The sequence below is a fragment of the Nanorana parkeri genome, unplaced genomic scaffold (assembly GCF_000935625.1).
Source record: "Nanorana parkeri isolate BGI_ZX_2015 unplaced genomic scaffold, ASM93562v1 scaffold811, whole genome shotgun sequence".
NCBI classification, from domain to species: domain Eukaryota; kingdom Metazoa; phylum Chordata; class Amphibia; order Anura; family Dicroglossidae; genus Nanorana; species Nanorana parkeri.
The window spans coordinates 709,755-728,565 of record NW_017307079.1 but is presented as its reverse complement, the minus strand read 5'-3'; the positions used below and the strand labels follow the sequence as shown (position 1 = coordinate 728,565).

General features: G+C 39.7%; 1 protein-coding gene across 1 annotated transcript in view; it reads right to left on the bottom strand.

The window, feature by feature from the left end:
- Nucleotides 1-6,700: 6,700 nt before the first annotated feature.
- The window catches only part of TGFBR3 (transforming growth factor beta receptor 3), a 186,226-nt gene continuing 174,115 nt past the window's right edge, over nt 6,701-18,811 (bottom strand). Inside the window, exon 18 of the mRNA XM_018565083.1 lies at nt 6,701-6,856. Within this exon, the coding sequence (XP_018420585.1) occupies nt 6,738-6,856 (119 nt within the window). The 3' untranslated portion in view covers nt 6,701-6,737. The remainder of the gene's footprint in view (nt 6,857-18,811) is intronic.

Below are 18,811 nucleotides of genomic sequence, written 5' to 3'. Positions count from 1 at the left end.
TAGAAATATAGGAACTCCTTTACCCAGCTTGTTTTTAAAGGTGTATGCTCCATGGCCTGCTATCCTAATACGATTACTTATTGACCCAGAACAAACAAGCCGGTATGACTTACAACTTACCTAGCTGGAACTTATGGCCAATTTTGGGTATTATCGTTTTTTGAGGTTTCGCACGCGCACGCAATTTTAAGACTTGACATGTTTGGTGTCTTTTTACCCGACTTACAGCTTTCTTCAGGGAAAGTCAAGTGAGCAATATGGACAAACAAAACAAACAGAAAAAGACTACAAACTTCCTTAAGCTACAGAGTTCACATTGTTTAGCGATCCTTTAAATGCATAAAAAATAATAATAGACAGGGCTCCCCTACTGTACTGCCACAATCATTGGCCGTTTTGTCTTATTGTGCATTGTACATTTTTGTCATACAGTGACTATTAGCCTAAATCTAGGGATATCCAGCTAATTGACTTGAGAACCTCTAGGCAAGCAAATATATTGAAATATTGTTTTTTTATGGTTCCGTTTTGCTTTCACAGACACTTTAACGAAGAAATACACAGGTTATGCCAATAAATGGAAAGTGACGTCTTCTTTATATTTTATATAGAATATGTGTGGACTTTTATCTGTAAATATACATTTGTAGATAGATAGATATATATATTATAATTAAAGCAATTCATTGATGATACAAATCATTCTCTCTCAAAAATATACAATTTAAAGTGTTTACAAAGGGTTTAGTCCAGCCCACACTTGAACTTGAGAGTCCAAACAATGAGATGGAGTGTATTGAAGGGTTAAAGGGATTTACAAATGGTACAAGGGGGTGATGTTAAAATTCACAGTAACTGAATAACAAAAACAAAACAAAACATACAACAAATCCTTTAGAGTATATTTCCCATAAAACATTTCAAATATAATCTCTCTATATAATGTAGTAAAATATAGCTATATAGATAGAAGAGACTCTTATCTTCTTTGAAGACATTTTAAAGTTTTTGTGTTTTACTGTACAAAGAATATGTCTTTCTATTTTTAAATACATTCAGCTTTGGGGTTGGCAAAGCGCTTGATTGTCTAACTTACAGGTAGCTTATATATTTTTTTTTCCTGACAGGACAGATTATAATGTTTTGCTGCTTCATAAGTGGCAACTCATTTTTTTTTTTTTAAAGTTTATAAAACTGTGAATAGGAAACTTTACAACAGTGGTTTTAAACAATGAATTTGTATAATTTGAAAAGACATATAGCCAACATGTCCATCACACTTGCCTTTTCTGTAACTGCACGCCCTAAACATTGTGCATTTGACGTCTCTGTTTCATGAACAATGACAACATAATGGGTTGCCTTCTCCAAGTAATGATCCAGCTTCCAGTATGGCCTGGTACCGTCACCACTAGAGGGTGCTGTTTTAGATTGTTCAGAACACAGCAGTAAGGTGCTCAGAGCCAGGAGGCTGCAGGCAATATTGCTGGAAACAAGACAATGTTTCTGAAAAGCTAACCCATCGTACTAGCATTTTGTTTGTAAAGGCTGAAAGTGCAGATATACTGGTACTTTAATTTAAAATGTTTTCCAATTTCTAAAAGAAATAATTGCCAACTGCTGCTTTACAGCAGCAATTGTGCCCTACACCCTGCTGCTGAACTGCTGAGAAGTCGGCTTAGGCAAATTATGGCTCTCTAATGATGTAAAGCATTCTCATGCTGGCCAAGGCAGCAGATGTAAAGAAAATTATAAAGCCTAATGTTAACAAAGACACATGCCAGAGACTACTCTGGCTATATGACGTCATCTTGCTGTAGACAGAATATTTTACTGGACTTCTAAAATCCAAGAAATTATTCTGTATCCAATCCTGATCACCCAGTGCTTTTCCAATCCTGATCACACTCATTTAACGTCTAAGGGCATTTTAACTCTTTTAGAAGGCAGAGCTCGGTGCTGTGCTGAGGGTTACAATAAAAATATAGCTTTTATTAAAAGTGGTGCTCATATGGGAACTAATGGTGGCCATACACTTCCCACTCCTACCAGATTGTAAGCTCTCACAAGCAGGGCCCTCCTAATGGTGGCCATACACCTTACAACCATCGCACGACTCTCGTTGTGCGATGGTTGCAAGGTGATTAAAAGTTTGTACGACCTGCCCATCTTGGGCAGGCAGATCGTACTTGCGATCATTACAAGTCCTACCCGCTGAGGGGAGGGCTTGCAGATGATTGCAATGGATCGCGGGCAGTGTGCGCTTGCGCACCTCGGGCCGTGCAGCTTCTGTCTTGCGATCGCGCTACCAACCCGCCGAAAATCGTAGGATTTTCGGTGGGTTTTCTAGCGTGCTAGTTATATGAAAATCGTACGACCGTACAGTAAATGCGTTCGCACGCTGCCGATCAACCTTACGATTATCATAATACGATCGCGGGATCACCAGTGATTATCGTACGATAATCGTCAGGTGTATGGGCAACTTAACCCTATTGTAAATAAATTATATTGTAACTTTACTGTCTCCCTCATTTTGTAAAGCGCTGTGCAAACTGTTGGTGCTTTATAAATCCTGCTTATTAATGATATTGTATTCTGATGCTGTTGGAATGCTGCAACAGCTGATTGTCTGCAGCTGCTGTTCCGGAAACAATTTTCTACCCAGCTCCTTCGACAAAATTTTATTGCATAGTCAACTTTTGTTGAGCCAGTTGGTGGCAGCAGGGCCACACACAGCTCGAATTTCAACCAAATCCTTCTGTCCTTCGAGCGGTGTATGGCTATCTTAATTGGCACCAGGGCTTTAAAGTGATAATTTGGCAAAGGCGGTATTTCATTAAGCTCTAAGAGGCAAGAAGTAAGTTCACATGAACAATGCTTAAAATCATCATGTGTCAAAAAAAAGTACTGGATGCAAATCTTTTTTGGTGCTAAAAAGATCCGATCGCCAAACCATTTATTTCAACAGAAATCTTCCCATAAGATTTATGTGCTTTAAAGTATTTTATGCATGTTATTTACCTGTAAATGTCTCTCTTGTATAGATATCCTAAAGCCTGGAGACTGCTTCTGGGTGCCGCCATCTTGATTGCGATGTCAGCAGCCCCAGCTGTCTCAGATATGATTTTCAGTTGATACTCCCTATTGATATTCGCCTTTGCTCCTACCCCGGCAGCTCCATTAAAAGGTTGTACCCAGCGTAGAGAGTAAACAGACACTCCCAGAAGAGGAAAGGGCTATAACAAGCCAGGAGGGAGGTGCTAGGGAATTGACTATCCTGAAGGAGTCAAATTTGCTAGCATGTTCAGAGGCACATTGCAAGTGAATAAAAATGATCTATGGAAATAAAAACACTATCAGTAAGCATTTAAAATACTTTTTTTAACTGCATTTTTTTAAGTTGGTGACAGGGTCTCTTCAAAAAATGATTACTTGGGTACAAATTCTTGCCACAACATCTCCCTCAGTTTTCAGCAATATATTGCTTCACACCATATGTTGGAAGTGAAAAGATCTAATCTAAACCCAACTGTCACTTCAGCTTTTCTCTATTCTATTCAATCGAGTTTACAGCTGTGTTTGATCAAAAAACAGCCTATGGGATCCCAAAATCTACAGCAGTGTTGTCTGCCTGGTCACTTACAGGGCTGATGTTGTTTACAAGACAAACACCAGGGCAAGTTCTTTCAAATGACATCCTGACAGCTAACACAGCATGAAGCCAAATAACACTATAAGCACTAATCTCTGCCAGAATCTCAAAATGCCCGTCAGTTAATCTTTCAACATAATAGTGCTTTGCACAAGACTTGGTGATCAGGATAGACAAGCCGAAAACATGCAACAGACAGGAAAGATATTGCAAAATTACATGCCCAACCAGGCAGGCGGTGGGATTATAGTTCAGTGATTAGGGTGCTGATGATTTTCCATTCCTGCCCCAACATTCCTAACCAATACGAACAATATGTCTGATACAAAACATGTTCCCAAAACAGAAATGCCTGATGGAACCTATACAGTATGTGATATAAAGAAAAATTCTTGCATAGGATCATTTTATTTTCCCTTTTATGATAGGATTCACTTTTTTTTATTTTTATTTACATTTTATTTTATATAACTGTTATTTTATATTGAGCTAAATGCTTAATTTATAATTCCAATTCTTCCTGAAGCCTTTAAATCACATTGCACGGATACTTGACATCTAATTACTAAAGAACTGTTAAAAATGAATAATCCTGTATTCTTATTAAAGTGGCAGTCAAGGCAAATTTGTGATCTATGGCAATGTGTATCCCTAAGTGTCTAACATTTTGCATACTTGCTCCTGATCTGGGTAAGGGTCAATGTCGATGGGTCTTTGTTTGCTTTAGAACTTCTTCTCTCGCCAGACAAGTCTATGGGAATGAAAATGCATCTGAAGCATGTCAAATTCAGGTCAACTGCACCTGCATCGAATTCTGAAGCATCTCACACTAATGGCAAAAGTTTTTAAAAAAAAGCATGACCATCGATGGCCGTTGACACTGGCCTGAACGGTTCCTATGTCCTGTAGTGGTGGCACTGCATTAAAATGCCACTTCTGATGCCTCCAGGATTCAAAGTGTGCTCCAGAGGCAGACGCTTTTTGGGGCATCAGTGCCTCTACACGACTTCACCCATTGGGGTGACTGACTTCCTGTGTCATGACTACATCACATATCACCAACTAGAGCCTATGCAATGTTCCCTACTACTTGTCTGTAACTTCTGAAATAAGGCAGAGGGATCATGTGATCTGATTTTCAGAATTTGATTATATGGTATTCTAACAATTCATTTTTATGTGAAGGTTTTTATTGCGCATGCCAGGGTTTTTGTTACTGGACTGCTTTTTTTTCTATTGCCTTAACTTCCACATTAAGTGGGGAACGTATTGCATTATAGAGTAGCATGCATTTGCAAGGCGCAGTATGGCAGGTACCAAATGTTTTTCTAAAAATAATGTCTTTTTTTATATATATACACACACATATACATTCATATACATTTTTACATTCTTCCTATTGGTTTGCTTAAAATATACAATTGTTTAAAGTGTACCTGTCACTAAAATACAATGAAACCAGCTGGTTTGTAGACTGAAAAATGTTAAAAAATACAGCAAAATCACTTCATGAAGAATTCAATACATCATTGTTGCTGTGATGTAACTAATTCAACCAGCAAAAGGGTTACTGGCAGTGACAAATACACTTTAATGAATCCTTATGAAAGCGGTGACTGGTTCAGATTGCACTGCAATTTACTACAATCACTCTAAGGCAATAAAATAAACAACAAAGACATACAAGTGCCCCAAACATTAAAAAAAAAGGAAAGAGAAAGAAAGAGACCTCACTCTCTACGTGATTATTGCAATAACAGGAGAACTGGACATTGCTTTCCAAAAAAAAAGATTTTTGGAGAGCACAGTGTTTTCTTCCAAGTGCAGCAGGCAGACTCATTAAAGCAGAACTCGGGAAAAATGAATCTTAACCCTTCCAATGGGGCTACCCCCACACATGAAGTGCTCATTTTGGTTCAAAATTATGTTCACCTGATCCTCAAAGCATGCTTGCTTTCATACCGGTCTCTTCCACCCGTCTCTTCCTCTGCTGCAGTTTTGGAATGTCCCTCTGCATCCTCATGTCCAATACACAGTATATAGGACATGGTGACCCAGGGACCTTAGACGGCTGCAGCGAAGGGGGAGAGAGGCTCCAGTGACCAGTCTGAGAGCAAGACGGCTCTGAGGCACTTAAACAGACACTTAACCCTTGCAGTGCAGGAGTAGCCACACTACAAAGGTGGAGACACATTTTTCCCTAGAGTCCTTCTCTAAACAAAGCTGCATCTATGCACTTCTATCTGTAGATTAGAATTAAAACATCTCCAAGATTGCAAGTTATTATAGAGGTGGAGGGAGAGCATGATTGGTCCTTTACACACAAGCTGGTTTATTTACAATGGCCAATGAATGAGCACCATAGCAGCCAATCAGAAGTCTTCTTTTACTGACCTAACATCAGTAAGCTCAAATTTAACTGGTTGCTATGAGTTACTCTGCACCGCATATTATCTTTGTGTTGCCTTATCAAATACACTTGTGAATAGTCAAAGAGTCACTCTATTGAGTGATAAAGCTGAAAGATTATATACAACATCACATCAAACACACTTTAGCTGCATGCAGCATTTCAGAACAGCAAAACATTAACATTCATCAAACCGCTGCTTAATAGTGGCTAAATGGTTTACACTGAATTAAAGTGCTCATGGTTGTACAATCACTTTAAATTATATATACAGTCTATGCATATATATATAATTCTTTTTCTGTTTCTATATACAAAACCATTGCACTTTAATACAGCATAAAAGGGAGACAAGCAGCATATTTAAAACTGGCACACAATTCACATTGACAGCCAAGGAAACCCATATTGCAGTTCTGGACTCTGCATAATTAGTAGTATTACCACTTTTTTTTGGCATGATGTTCTTTGGACTAACCCAAAGACTGCATTCATCCAGAAAAAAAACAAAAAAACAAAAAAAAAACTGGCAGATATTACACTGATCCCTTTTCCTGTACAGAAAGGACTGCACAGATTCCTTCCAAGCTTGAAGAATTAATGTCAACAAACAGTGACTTTGAACCTCTGCCCCTGTAGCTGATCTTCGCTCCTCTTGTGCCATGGTTTGGGTTAGGCAGTGCTGTTGCTGGAACAGGGGGTGCTTTGTGTACTGCCAATGCTATGAGCCGCACTGCTGTTTTCCGAAGCTGGTGGGGTTGTGGGGACCTGCTGTCTTCCTGCTGTGTCACCTGAAAAACCCACAAAAAACAGATTTCTGATTAGTTTTCGCCTGCTGCTTTTTAAGATTAATAAATCCAACGTATTGCAACAACAGCCCATTTAGTGTGAGGTGGAAGAAACCAACTGCTGGGCATGTAACATTTCCATTAAGTATGTGCAAAGGAAAGTTAACAAGCCAGTACCTTATTCTCACGTGTATGTGTAGTTGGCTGGGAGAAGATTTATCAAAGATCTGCTATGTTTTCTCTACCCACAAGTAAAACTCACACCTGGCCTCCTTTCTTTTCAGTTAGAGAACATGCATGCTCATTAATATCAAAGGACTTACTGTCACAGACAAGATGCTTTAAACAGTACCTACTATCATTATATGATTGGTAGTTATATCTGAAAGCAATAGAACTTTAGCAGTCAACTTTTTTGATCTAGGGGTCATCAATTTTGGACCCTGACAACACCAAAGGGCCACACTTAATATTAAGTGAAAATAATACTACAGAAAGCTGTCAGAGGCAGTAGACATGCTGCAAGAGATGGTCGGACACTGCAGACATTCTAAAGGATATAATCAGAGATTGGGAACATGCTATAGAAGTTTTTAGAACTGGGAAAATACCTAAGCAGTCATAGATTGGAGACACAATACATCAGACTGATAGAGATCAATGTTATTACAGTCCATTTACCAATTTCTGCTTCCACATTTGTGCTCCCTACAGCCCCCCTTTGTGTACTTTGATATTTAATTTGTATCTGAATTTGATTTGAGTTTTTCTCTCTGCAGGATCCATTTGCGCTACTTGGCATTTACTGGGATCTCGCCAGTAGAATGGTGATGTCACCCTCGCCTAGGCACAGCGAAAGGCCAAGGGGGATAAGGTAAGTGTCTTAACTAACTTCCCCCATTTTTTAGGTGTTTTGAGATGGGTGAGGAGGCATAAATAAGGGGCTTTAACTACTATGCCTCCTTTCTCTTCCCTCCCACCCGACCCACTGTTACTGCAGCACTCCTCCACTACTTCTTCCTCTATCATATCTGGAATTAAATACCTATTGCTTCCATATATGGAGGAGTCACTTCCTCCTATGATGTAGTACTCAGGCCAAGCAGTCAGTTGTTTGGCCTGAGCACCGTCGGATGATGGAGGGGTCTCCACGGCCCTTGGCTCCAACATCAGCCAATACTGGGCATTTTGGCAGCAGTTGTGGCAGGGGATTGCTGGAGAGGTAAATATCAGTGATTGGGGGAGTGAGCTTTACTCAGACAAAATCAAATTGGCCCTGAATCGATAATGTGATGCCAATTTAAGTGGAGGTCATGGCACACAATGCAGGATGGGCACAGCAGTTTTGAGGGAACATTTTAAGTTGAAGTGAAGACTGCAGTGAGAAAACAGGAAAATAAAGCAATGTCCACATTAGGAATGGACAGGCACATTTTTTTAATGCACATTCAAGACTCCTTTAGGTATTTTTTTGTAAAAAGCCTTAAAATTTGTTTTATTTACAGTTTATTTGTATTCATTTATTTTGTATTAATTTATATGGCTAATTTCCAATTTACACCAATAGAGTTTTGGGATTACTGAACAGACCCAGGAGGATGCATATATGAGAGCTTCCCTGTACCAGGTCAGTGACTCACTAGATTGTGAAGCCAGAATCTGCATACCAGTCTCAGAGCCTGCACCTTTAAAAGTGTATGTAAAGCCAATACTTCGTATTTAGTTCTGGAAAATAGATCTCTCCAATGCCATGGGCTATCACTCCATAGATAGTTGTCACCAGAACATGTTTACCCATTAGAAGCTTTTACATTACCACCTGTTCTTGTGACAACATTTTGGATTTGTCATCACTTTCTGTATCAGAGACAATGGCCATCAGGACCAATAGTAATTGTAGATCTCCCTTTCCCCACACTATCCTAAACAAAGAAAAAAATGTTTTGGCTTTACATACACTTTAAAAACAAGTCTGCAATGGCAGATTCTCTAAGGCCCTTTTCAGGAGGGGATCTGTGCATTGATCCCCTGCTGATGGGACTGGATGAAATGTTTGTGACATCCAGTTTTTTCCTCCAACTTGCAATGGAGGAAAAGACTAACATTATCAGACCCATGTTGGTCTATGGGCAAAGGGATGTAAACAGACACAAGATTACCCCTGATCTGGCACTATTAGGTCCAGAGAAACAGAACTCTGATCTGTTTGTTTTTCCGGACTCGGTTGGAGCCGGGCGTAACTGGATGTAAATGGATGCCCGCTCCTTTAGACCCAGCTGCCCATAGACTAACATTGGGCTTCTGGTCAAGTTCGCCTGAAAAACTGACAGGCAGACCTGATCAGAAAGCCTGTGTGAAAGGGCTCTAACTCAACTCTCATTAGTTCCCTTTAAAGGAGAACTATGAGGTGAGTGCTTTTCACTCACCTCATAGTTCTAGCCGACCTGTGACAATGAGACTGTCACAGGTCGGCTCAGTAGATCGGGAGGTAAGCGAACACATACCGGGTTTGCTCGCCTCTCGATCCTGTCACGGCTCTCTGCCATGACAGGGGGAGGGGCTGGATTCCCCTCTCCGATCTGCCAGTGCTGACTGGGGGAACGGACGGGGGAGAGGGCGTGTACAGCTGGCGCTGCCTCTAGATAGGGAGAGCCAGCTGTCACTCACGCAGCTGGGCGGATCCCGTCATCTAAGTCGGGATCCGCTCCGGCTGCGGCATCTCAGTATACCGCGAGCTGTAGCTCGCGGTATACTGAGCTTAGGGTGACGGGTCCTCCCGTTACCCTAAGGAGAACTATGGGGAAAATCACTGACCCCATAGTTCTCCTTTAAGTCTCAAAACAAAAGATTGTAACATTGTTTCTCCATGGTAATTTTAAAAACAGTCTATTCTTTTGGAGCATGCAGTTAAATTCTGTAATATTTTATTACACTTATCAATATTTCTGCAATTTCTTATGAAAACAATGTGGAGCTATATGGTTGGTTCTATCATTATAGCCATATGTCTTAGTAGACATGTAAATAAAGTTATACATTTTAAATAATCAATATTATAACATGAAAAAGAGAGTGTCTTGAAAAGACAACTGAATAGGTAGTGGTCATAGCAAACAAGAGAAGCTCAAACCCCAAACCACACTTTCTCTGGGAGTATAGAGTATTAGGTAGACACATGTGCTCTGCATTAAGCACTGTATGTACTTCAGCTTTCCAAGGAAAACATATGCAGTTGTAAATGTCTTAACTTGAACAGTGAAGTGTAAGAGAGTGTATGTTCTCCCTTAATTCTTTATAGAAACACTCTAGCTTTTTTTTCCTGTGACATCAAGATCACTTTTTAAACCCTTTGCCTATAATGACAGGGCTATGATAAGAGGCCCAGTCTGCTGGTGTTTATGAGAGCCTCTCCAAGTGCTGGAAGACATTTGGATAACTAATAACAAACCAACTCCTTCTCCATTAGGCCCGTCAGTGGAGGAATGACCGCCGGAGCAATGCTCAAAGATAAACTACATAGTAGGACACTATTACCAGCTAAATACAGGAACTTGAGCACGTTTCATTCCCCTGTCGAGGCCCCACAAACATCTGTGCCAAGAAAGCAGAATGTACAACTGGATGGGAGTCTTTGCAGAAAGGTCTTATTACAGTATTGCTGTCATCCATTGTACAATCCAGGCTATAGAACAAATAAAGCTAAAGACAATGCTGTAACAGAACAGAAAGCAACACAGCACTGTACGTAGGTTTTATATAATAGCTCAATACCGATGTTATTGTTTTTTTAAGTACTTTTCCAAGAACCTTTTAGCCCTGTTTGTATACTGAAAAGCAACAAGGTATACAGTGCTATGCAATGGACAAAGACTATTTACATCAGTGCTACTCCAAAAGGCCTTACCTATGTAATGTCCCCTTCACAGTGATACAGACATACACACAAAGATTAGGGCTGATTTTTGGTGTAAGCTCCAAATTAAAGCTGAAATTCAGGCACGAAAACTTTCATATAAATATATTCCTTCATAGGTACAAAGGATATAAAGTTCACTTTGTGTGCACCAGATGCCCTTTTGAACGCAGATATTACCTGTCCCTGCTACCTAAAAGTAGCAAGGACATCATCACTGTGCATAGCCCGTGCGGAGAGCAGAGCTGTTGAAGGTACCCAGCAGGCTCTACCCACTACAGGCTGCCTGCAGAAAACTACAGGAGGAGGTAGATACAAGACCAGTCACCCTGCACAAGGAGAGAGAGCAGCAGTGACTGGTCTTCATAACAGGAAGGTTTGCACAAAGGCAGTTTCTGTATTACTGCATAAACCTGAAAGAAATACAGAAAGCTCACCAAGATGTAAGAATGCACAGGCCTCTTGCATTTAGACAATATTTGCTTATCCCAGGGCCCATATTTTAAGTCTTCCTTCTAGGAATTTAAAGCATGAACCCAGTACTGCAAGTAAAGAATGCGATTTAGTCACTGAGTTGTTCACAAGTTTATATTTAAATCCAACATTTTTTCTTTTGGACACAGTAGGAATAGATTCAAACCCTTATCGGGTTTTTGTCACCTGTGTTCTATTGTAAGGAAATCTTTTCATCCTTAACACACATAACAGGAAATATGAGGAAATCTACAATTAGAAAGTTGTCACCAAAACAGGTGTTCCCATTGGAAAATACCCCCTACTCCTTTTCTGGTGATAACTCACAGTTTTGTATTTTTCTTCACTTTTTGACAGTGGTCTCTGGGACACTAACTATTTTAATGCCTCTGTCCCACTGGGCACATAGGCATTAAAATAGTTAGAGGTTCTAATACTTTCCCACTCCATCCAAAACTAAAAAGATGTTTTGTCTTTAGATACACTAAGCAGTGAGATCTGCCCTTCTTGTTAGGATCATGCACCACACCGAGATCCTCCACAAAATAGAATATTCACTTATCAGTGAAATAACTTTTCTAACAAATTAGAATATTTCTGCAAGCAGGAAAGGGCACTTCCTGAGGCATGTGTTCAACTATATCAACTACTGCACGTCAGTTCTTATGGTGTACAAAAGTCAGGATGAATGGTTTGAGATTTATTATATAGACTGTGTGTTAATGTTTAAAAACATTTCTGTGTATAATCTGTAGCTATGTAACTATATTGGGGAAGCAATAATTGTGCTTTGTTGATCCGGTTACCTTACTGTAGACAGCAACAGACTTCCAGCAGTCTCTAATGAAATGAAAACCCTTAATGCTCCTGGCAGCCAGAGACATATGATCCTAGCCTAGGCTGGGCTACTGGTAATGATTTTTATTTAAAGCAAGAAAAATTGTTTTATTTAACTAAAAACATTAATATGATTTAGCTAGGCTGACATGGTCCTCTTGAATCATATAAACTAACCATTTTAACGATAGGTTCACATTAAAAAGCAGCAATTCTCATTTAGAAATATTACTTCCACATCGACAACACAAGTTCAGTGCTCCACTAGTTGCACTCTGTGAAAAACAACTTCTTTTACAACACACTGCTTTTCCCCAAAAGATGAGGACGTCCCTTATAAGGTCTGTAAACAAGCTGGACGCGACATCATGTACTTTATTAATCATTCTTTGGCACATGCTGGATGTTCCTCCCTGTACAGGAAGTCTCTTGGTTTGCTTTTCTGCCCTTTTGCCAAAACCAGTTTGTTGCCATGTCAGTTCATTTTAATCAGCATTCATAAAACTCTCTGGGTAGTGTCAGACTTCTGGAAGCTGTCAATGTAGTTTTGTAAACTGGCACATTGTACCAATATGTACTATAAAGATAATTCATTAAAAAATGTTGCAGATTCTTGAAACATAACAATGTTTGACAAGTTAAATATCTTAATCTGTGTCAGAAAAACCTAACTTTACATAAAGCAGGTTTCATAAAGAAAAATGATGTCATGGATGGATAGTAAAAAGTGAAGCCAACGGACAACATGCAATTCCAGACTCACTGGGCATCATGTATAAAGACATCCGAAGCAACATCAAGAGTTTAGGTTGCTGATATCAAACAGTATCTCCATTGTATGTAGTGGACACATGAAAATCAAATGAAATGCTATCAGCAAAACATTCTTACACAAGACCACTTGTTTCTGGCTCCTTAAAATAGAGAAAATCTAGGTAACTTGGGGCAATACAAAAATGGTCATGTATATGATTAATGCATCTGCATGAGTAGTTTCCATATACGCATACACGTACTTCAACTCTACAGCTATTTCACACTTTCTGTGTTAGTCTCAAATAAAACTTATCTACAGAAACTTAGTGCTCAGATTGATGTTATCTGCTGCTACTCTTCAGCTAGTACCTGATTTTCTTTGTACAAAAGTCTGTAAAACAATATTCAGCTGTGTTCTCTATGAAAATATACAACTTAGTAAAACAATTACTGTGTGTTTTAGTCTTTAGAAAACATGATTAACACATTATAAAATTGGGGGCAAGGCAAGTGTCTTCACCCAGCTCAGGACTAGCTAAAACAAAGTTCCATCTAGCTGCAACCTGCCCTGCTTATATTTCGCTATATATAGCGAGGAATGCTCACCTTATTCCATGGTCCTACAGGCTTTCTCCCTGCCAGTTTCTGTAGGCGATTGGTCCCCCGCAGCTGCTCCTCTTCTCCGGTCATGTTGCCACCCCTCTTGCAGATGTAATTGCATACAATAGAGGACCAGAAGCCACTGCTAGTCCAGCACTGTACATAATAAAGTTGAAAGCACCCCCACAATCTAGGGTGGGACCAGATATGTGGAAAAAGGTATTACTCTCCATTATATTCCCCTAGATCAAATGAGCATTACATTCTACATATAAGAGGGGAGGGAGCACAGACTGGAGTTTAGCTCTAGCTTTATAACCTGCATTAGAAAAAGAGGATGATGGGGTAAAGCTGTGGCCTCTTTTACTCGTGTTTTCATATGTGGCTCATTATATAATTATTTGTACATTAATTAAAACCTAAGGTTCCATTCACACACAGCTGAAGCGTTTTCCACATGGAAAGCAGTGCGGAACAAAACCGTGCAAACGGTAACATACACTCAGATTCCACATGTCTGCAGCCATTACTATAGCCAGAACGTGGGGAGTCCGCCCATAAAATCTTGGTTGGACTATTTTGCAGGACGCACGGTTTCGTACTGTGGGGCTGCTGCACTAGTCTGAACAATGTACATTGCAATGCATTTTTTTTATGTTTAGCGCGTATTTATGCGGCCGAATACGCACAGAAAACCACTCATGTGTGAATGGAGCCTAACTGATGTACTGCATATGAATGTACACAGTTATATTTTATATATTGTGAAACACTGTAGTTAATATCCAAAGAAAAGTTTTCTACTCCTTTTTGTGAGAGTTATGGGAAACTAAAAGTCTGGACACACAAGAATGATGTGTGCTGACCTGCTCATTTAGAGACAGGGAATTGAGCCTTATTTCTTGTGTTGAAATTCACTCCAACGCATGCAATCACTCTTGCATCTGCTTGAAAGCCCCTTCCACAGACAGCTCCCATGGAAGTGATCAATGACCTCATGACCACAAACTCAATGGGTCAAAGCATAGGCCTTTCAACCACTGATCCCCCTTTGGAATAACTCTCCTACTACGGAACACACTTTATATACTTAAATAAGTGGAAATCACTGTCATGTATTTTCCAGGCAGTTCTTTTCTGTATTAAAAGACTACATGTTCCGCTTTAACTGCGTTATTTCTGTTCCTTTCGTAAACATGTCCCCATTTGATTTCTGCAGAACAGTGGTCAACTTGATGTTGGACCTCAACAGCGGCCCCTGATATCACCAATGGGCTGAACAATCTATGCAGTGTACACAATGCTACAGAAAACTCTCAGATACTCTAGAGATGGTAGTGCACATGTTACCCGAGACTGCCAGAGATCACTGCCATTACATCCCCCTTTCTAAATCAATGCTCTCACATTTGTGTTCCCTGCAGCACCTTGCAAATTATTGGTGCCACATTTGATATAAAGATTTTAAAGATCCATAATGATACAAAAGCAAAACATGCATCAAAAGAAAAAAGGGAATGGGGGAAAGCATGTGTAAAAGAAAGAAAAAAAACAAACAACCATTTCATTAGTATAAGCCAGTATAATTCATATTTTCCCTTCACTGCCCTGAGTCAACACATAGGCAGGGATAAACTGACTATTGGCTGATGGGGCTTCCATAAAACCTACCAAAGGTCAGCACATAGCCCTTACCAAAGGTCAGCACATAGCCCTTACCAAAGGTCAGCACATAGCCCTTGGGCCTTAGCATGGGAACCAGGACTGTAGAACATACTAAACTGTGTTCCAGGGCTATATTTAGATTTTCCCTTACATTTCAGTGATATCAAAAAAAATGTTTACCTAAATATACCATGCTTCTTTGCCCCTATGCTTTCCAGCTGTTTTTTTGCCCCCTTAAAGCACAATTTGGTTGGCTTTCTTCTACTCTGGGTCCCTGCGCAGTAGCGCATGATGTATTCCCTGCTGTAGATCAGAGTTCCTGTCTTGAAGGTCCTTACTATGTGTTCACAGTAAGATAATTTCACTACGAAAATACACCAACACCATTAATTTCATGACATCTTGGGTGATAAGTCTCAGAAATTGCCTAGACCTTTGCAACTAATGCTAAGCCCACAATTTATTGCTCCACATCCTCCACTACCTGGCTAATGTTCAAATTAGTTGCGCTGCTAAAGAGAAGACAGACTTCTTACATAACATTCCTTGAATAAATGTGATACATGGATACACGGATAGCCATGGCTTGATTTCCAAGCCATGTGATGATAATATCATAAGGTTTTGCACTAACACTGCAGGCAACACAAGGGATGAGCTAAAGCTTGTTCTTGCACAAACCAGCTAGTTGTGGACTTTTAACTTAATAAACATAACATTTTACCACTTGCTGTTTTTTAAGTATTTCCTGGCAAAGCAAACCAAAGCATATTAGGTAATATGTTTTGTTATCTTCTAAACCTTAAGCTGCTTGGACACAGTCCATATGTTGATCTTTCTTTCAGGGTAGATCGTCCAATTCATTTGCACATCAGACACTATGGAATATTTCACATTCACAATGAAGGTCACACTCAGTGTCTGGATAACAAAGATGAAATAAAGTTTGGAAATGTACTGTGTTTTCTTGCTTTTTAGGAGTCTTGCTGACAATATCTCTTTTAATATTTGCAGGGAGTCCATCAACAACACAACGCGTTGACCTGCCTGGAAGTCTAGCCAGTTGGCCATGCTTTGAAGATTTAGAGACACAGATGTATCCAATGTGATTATTAATTTATTTTACTTATATAATGCCTACATATTATGGCAATATTTACAAATGACATAGAACTATTCAGATCTGTACTTGGCGCTGAAGCTGATCACAGTCTGATGTCCCTTTATCAACCAATGTGTTTTTGGGCTGTAGAAGAAAACAGAATTGTGCAGAGAAATCACATCAAACTATCAGGGTTATTCACAAAAGGGTGAAGAGTTTGGAGAAGGCAGGAGAAGTGAACCATCTAGGATAACATTGCTGAACTGGAAAGTGAGCTGAATTAGAGGATTTTTCCAAATCCGCTATTTTGGCCGAGATTGTTCCCTTTTCCTACCTTCTCCAAACTCTTCCCCCTTTTGTGAATAACCCTGTTTAAGAAAAACAAAAATATCCATGTAGTCAGCGTCTTAGCGGGATATGAACTCATCACCTGCAGTTGCAAACTTGTATATCTTCACGGCGCCATCCGTGGTCACTACGAGCACCCACCAGGATTTCAAGGAACATCCTATACCGGTAAGGACTGCAGCAAGACACCCATAGATTACTGTTATATGCAGACCAGCGCCTCACTGTTGGTTGTTGATGGTTCCCCTTCAACATACTCTGCTTTACTTTAGGCCCATCACTATGAGGAGTGGCCTCACTAACTAAAATCCTTGGTATTGTACAATGGTCATCTAATGCCATGGAGTCAAACTGACACTATTTTTGTAGCTTGGACCGGAAAATGAACTTTAAAAAGTTGGCATTGCTCTTTATTTAGCAGATTTTGTATATAAACTAAAAAACTTAAATGAACGTTGGCAAATTGGCATGTTTCCAGCTAAATGATTCAGATTTTTTTTTTAATAAACATGTTTTGGCAATAGCGTTGGGCTCATCTGCCCAAACGTAGATGAGCGGATAGTATTTAAAATGCCCACCCTATGCCTAATCATCTGAATTAGGAAATGTCCATTCCCAAAGATTCCTGTCCAGAGAGTAATATCCTGGTGTTATCGTAAACACATAACTCTGGCACTAGGCTGGCACAAAGTCACAGAATTACAGCAGGCAATTCTAAGGTGCCAAATTTGAACTCTCTCAGAATTTATAAGCAATTCTACACAGCTTCTACACCGCATAATACATCATGTGGATTGCATCAATCAAGTAGGGATACCAGTGAAGTCATTACACAATTCTCAAGGGTGTAGAATGAATGCATGCAAATAAAAGTCTGATCACATGGAAAGTAATGTATTATGAGGAAATACATACAAATCTAAATTGGTCACTCTAAAACAATAATTAAAACAGTTGCTTATATCATTGTTTTTCCTAAATTTGGATCAGTTCACTGAAATTAATTTGACACATTTATCTGGAAAAAGTTAGCTTCAAGTCTTTGCTTTAAAAAGAAAAATGCTTGTTTATTTGCCTTCTTCTACACTTACATTTGTATTGTTGCTTAGTAGCGTGTGAGCTCAGTGCAAGGGGGAGATGTCTGAGACAGTTTGGCAAAGCTCAGATCTTTCCCGTCCATCCAGACACAAATAGGAAAGACGATCATTTTGATTAAATACACATTGCACAATAGCACATTGTAAAGAATGGCCATTTATCATAACTTCAAATTCACATAAGATACCTTGACCTAGGAAAAACTATATATTCTAACAGTGTGATTTAAAAAAAAATGTGCACCATAAAGCACACCTTAAAGTGTGCTTTACTTTAAGGAAAAGATAACAACAACTAGACTTTCCTCAAATGTATATTTGTGCTCCCAAGACTGAACTACTTTAAAGTCAATCTCTACTTTACCCAAGCAAAACAAACTACTGGTTCACTTTATTGAAGACCTCTCCATCAGCATATACAGTATTTATCCTATTCTCACTCAATGCCATTCTGGTCAGTCACTAGGAGTGGAAGCAGAGCACCATGTAAGCTACAAGTCTTTTGGGTCAAACTTTACAAAGGATAAGGGTAACAAACCCTGGACCATCATTGTTACATGGAGCAAGTCACATGCTGCTCTGTACCCAAAAGTTTAAAGTATTTCCTTGGGCTCCTGGGAGCAAAGAAAAGGTATATGCTGATGGGCATGACCTGCCGAGGAATGGACTCCACAAGACCTCTAAAAGGTAAGCCCTGGTATCAAGCCATTAGTAACAGATCCTTTAAGTCCTGTAAGTTGCGAGGTGGGAGCCTCCTTTGCTCCCTACGTGAACCAGTGAGACTTGGTCACCTATGAAACTGTCGCCAGTTCACCAGTTTGCGTTACTTGGACCATGTTTGGTAGGTCCTGACCACTGCAGATCAGGAACATCCCACAAGAGCTACAGTTTTGGAGTTGCTCTGACCTAGTTGTCCAACCATCACAATTTGGCCCTTGTCAAAGTCGCGCAAATCCTAAAGCTTGCCAATTTTTTTCTGCTTCTAACAAGTCAACTTTGGAGACAAAATGTTCACTTGCTGCCTAATGTATTCCACCCACTTCCTGGTGAAGAGAGCTCTGTGACTGGACTTGTAACTTTGACAGGTCACATGATCTGGCTCTCTTCCGGGTTTAACTTTTTTTTTTTACAGAACTGTTATCAATTCTGTTGTTCCCCATTGGCAC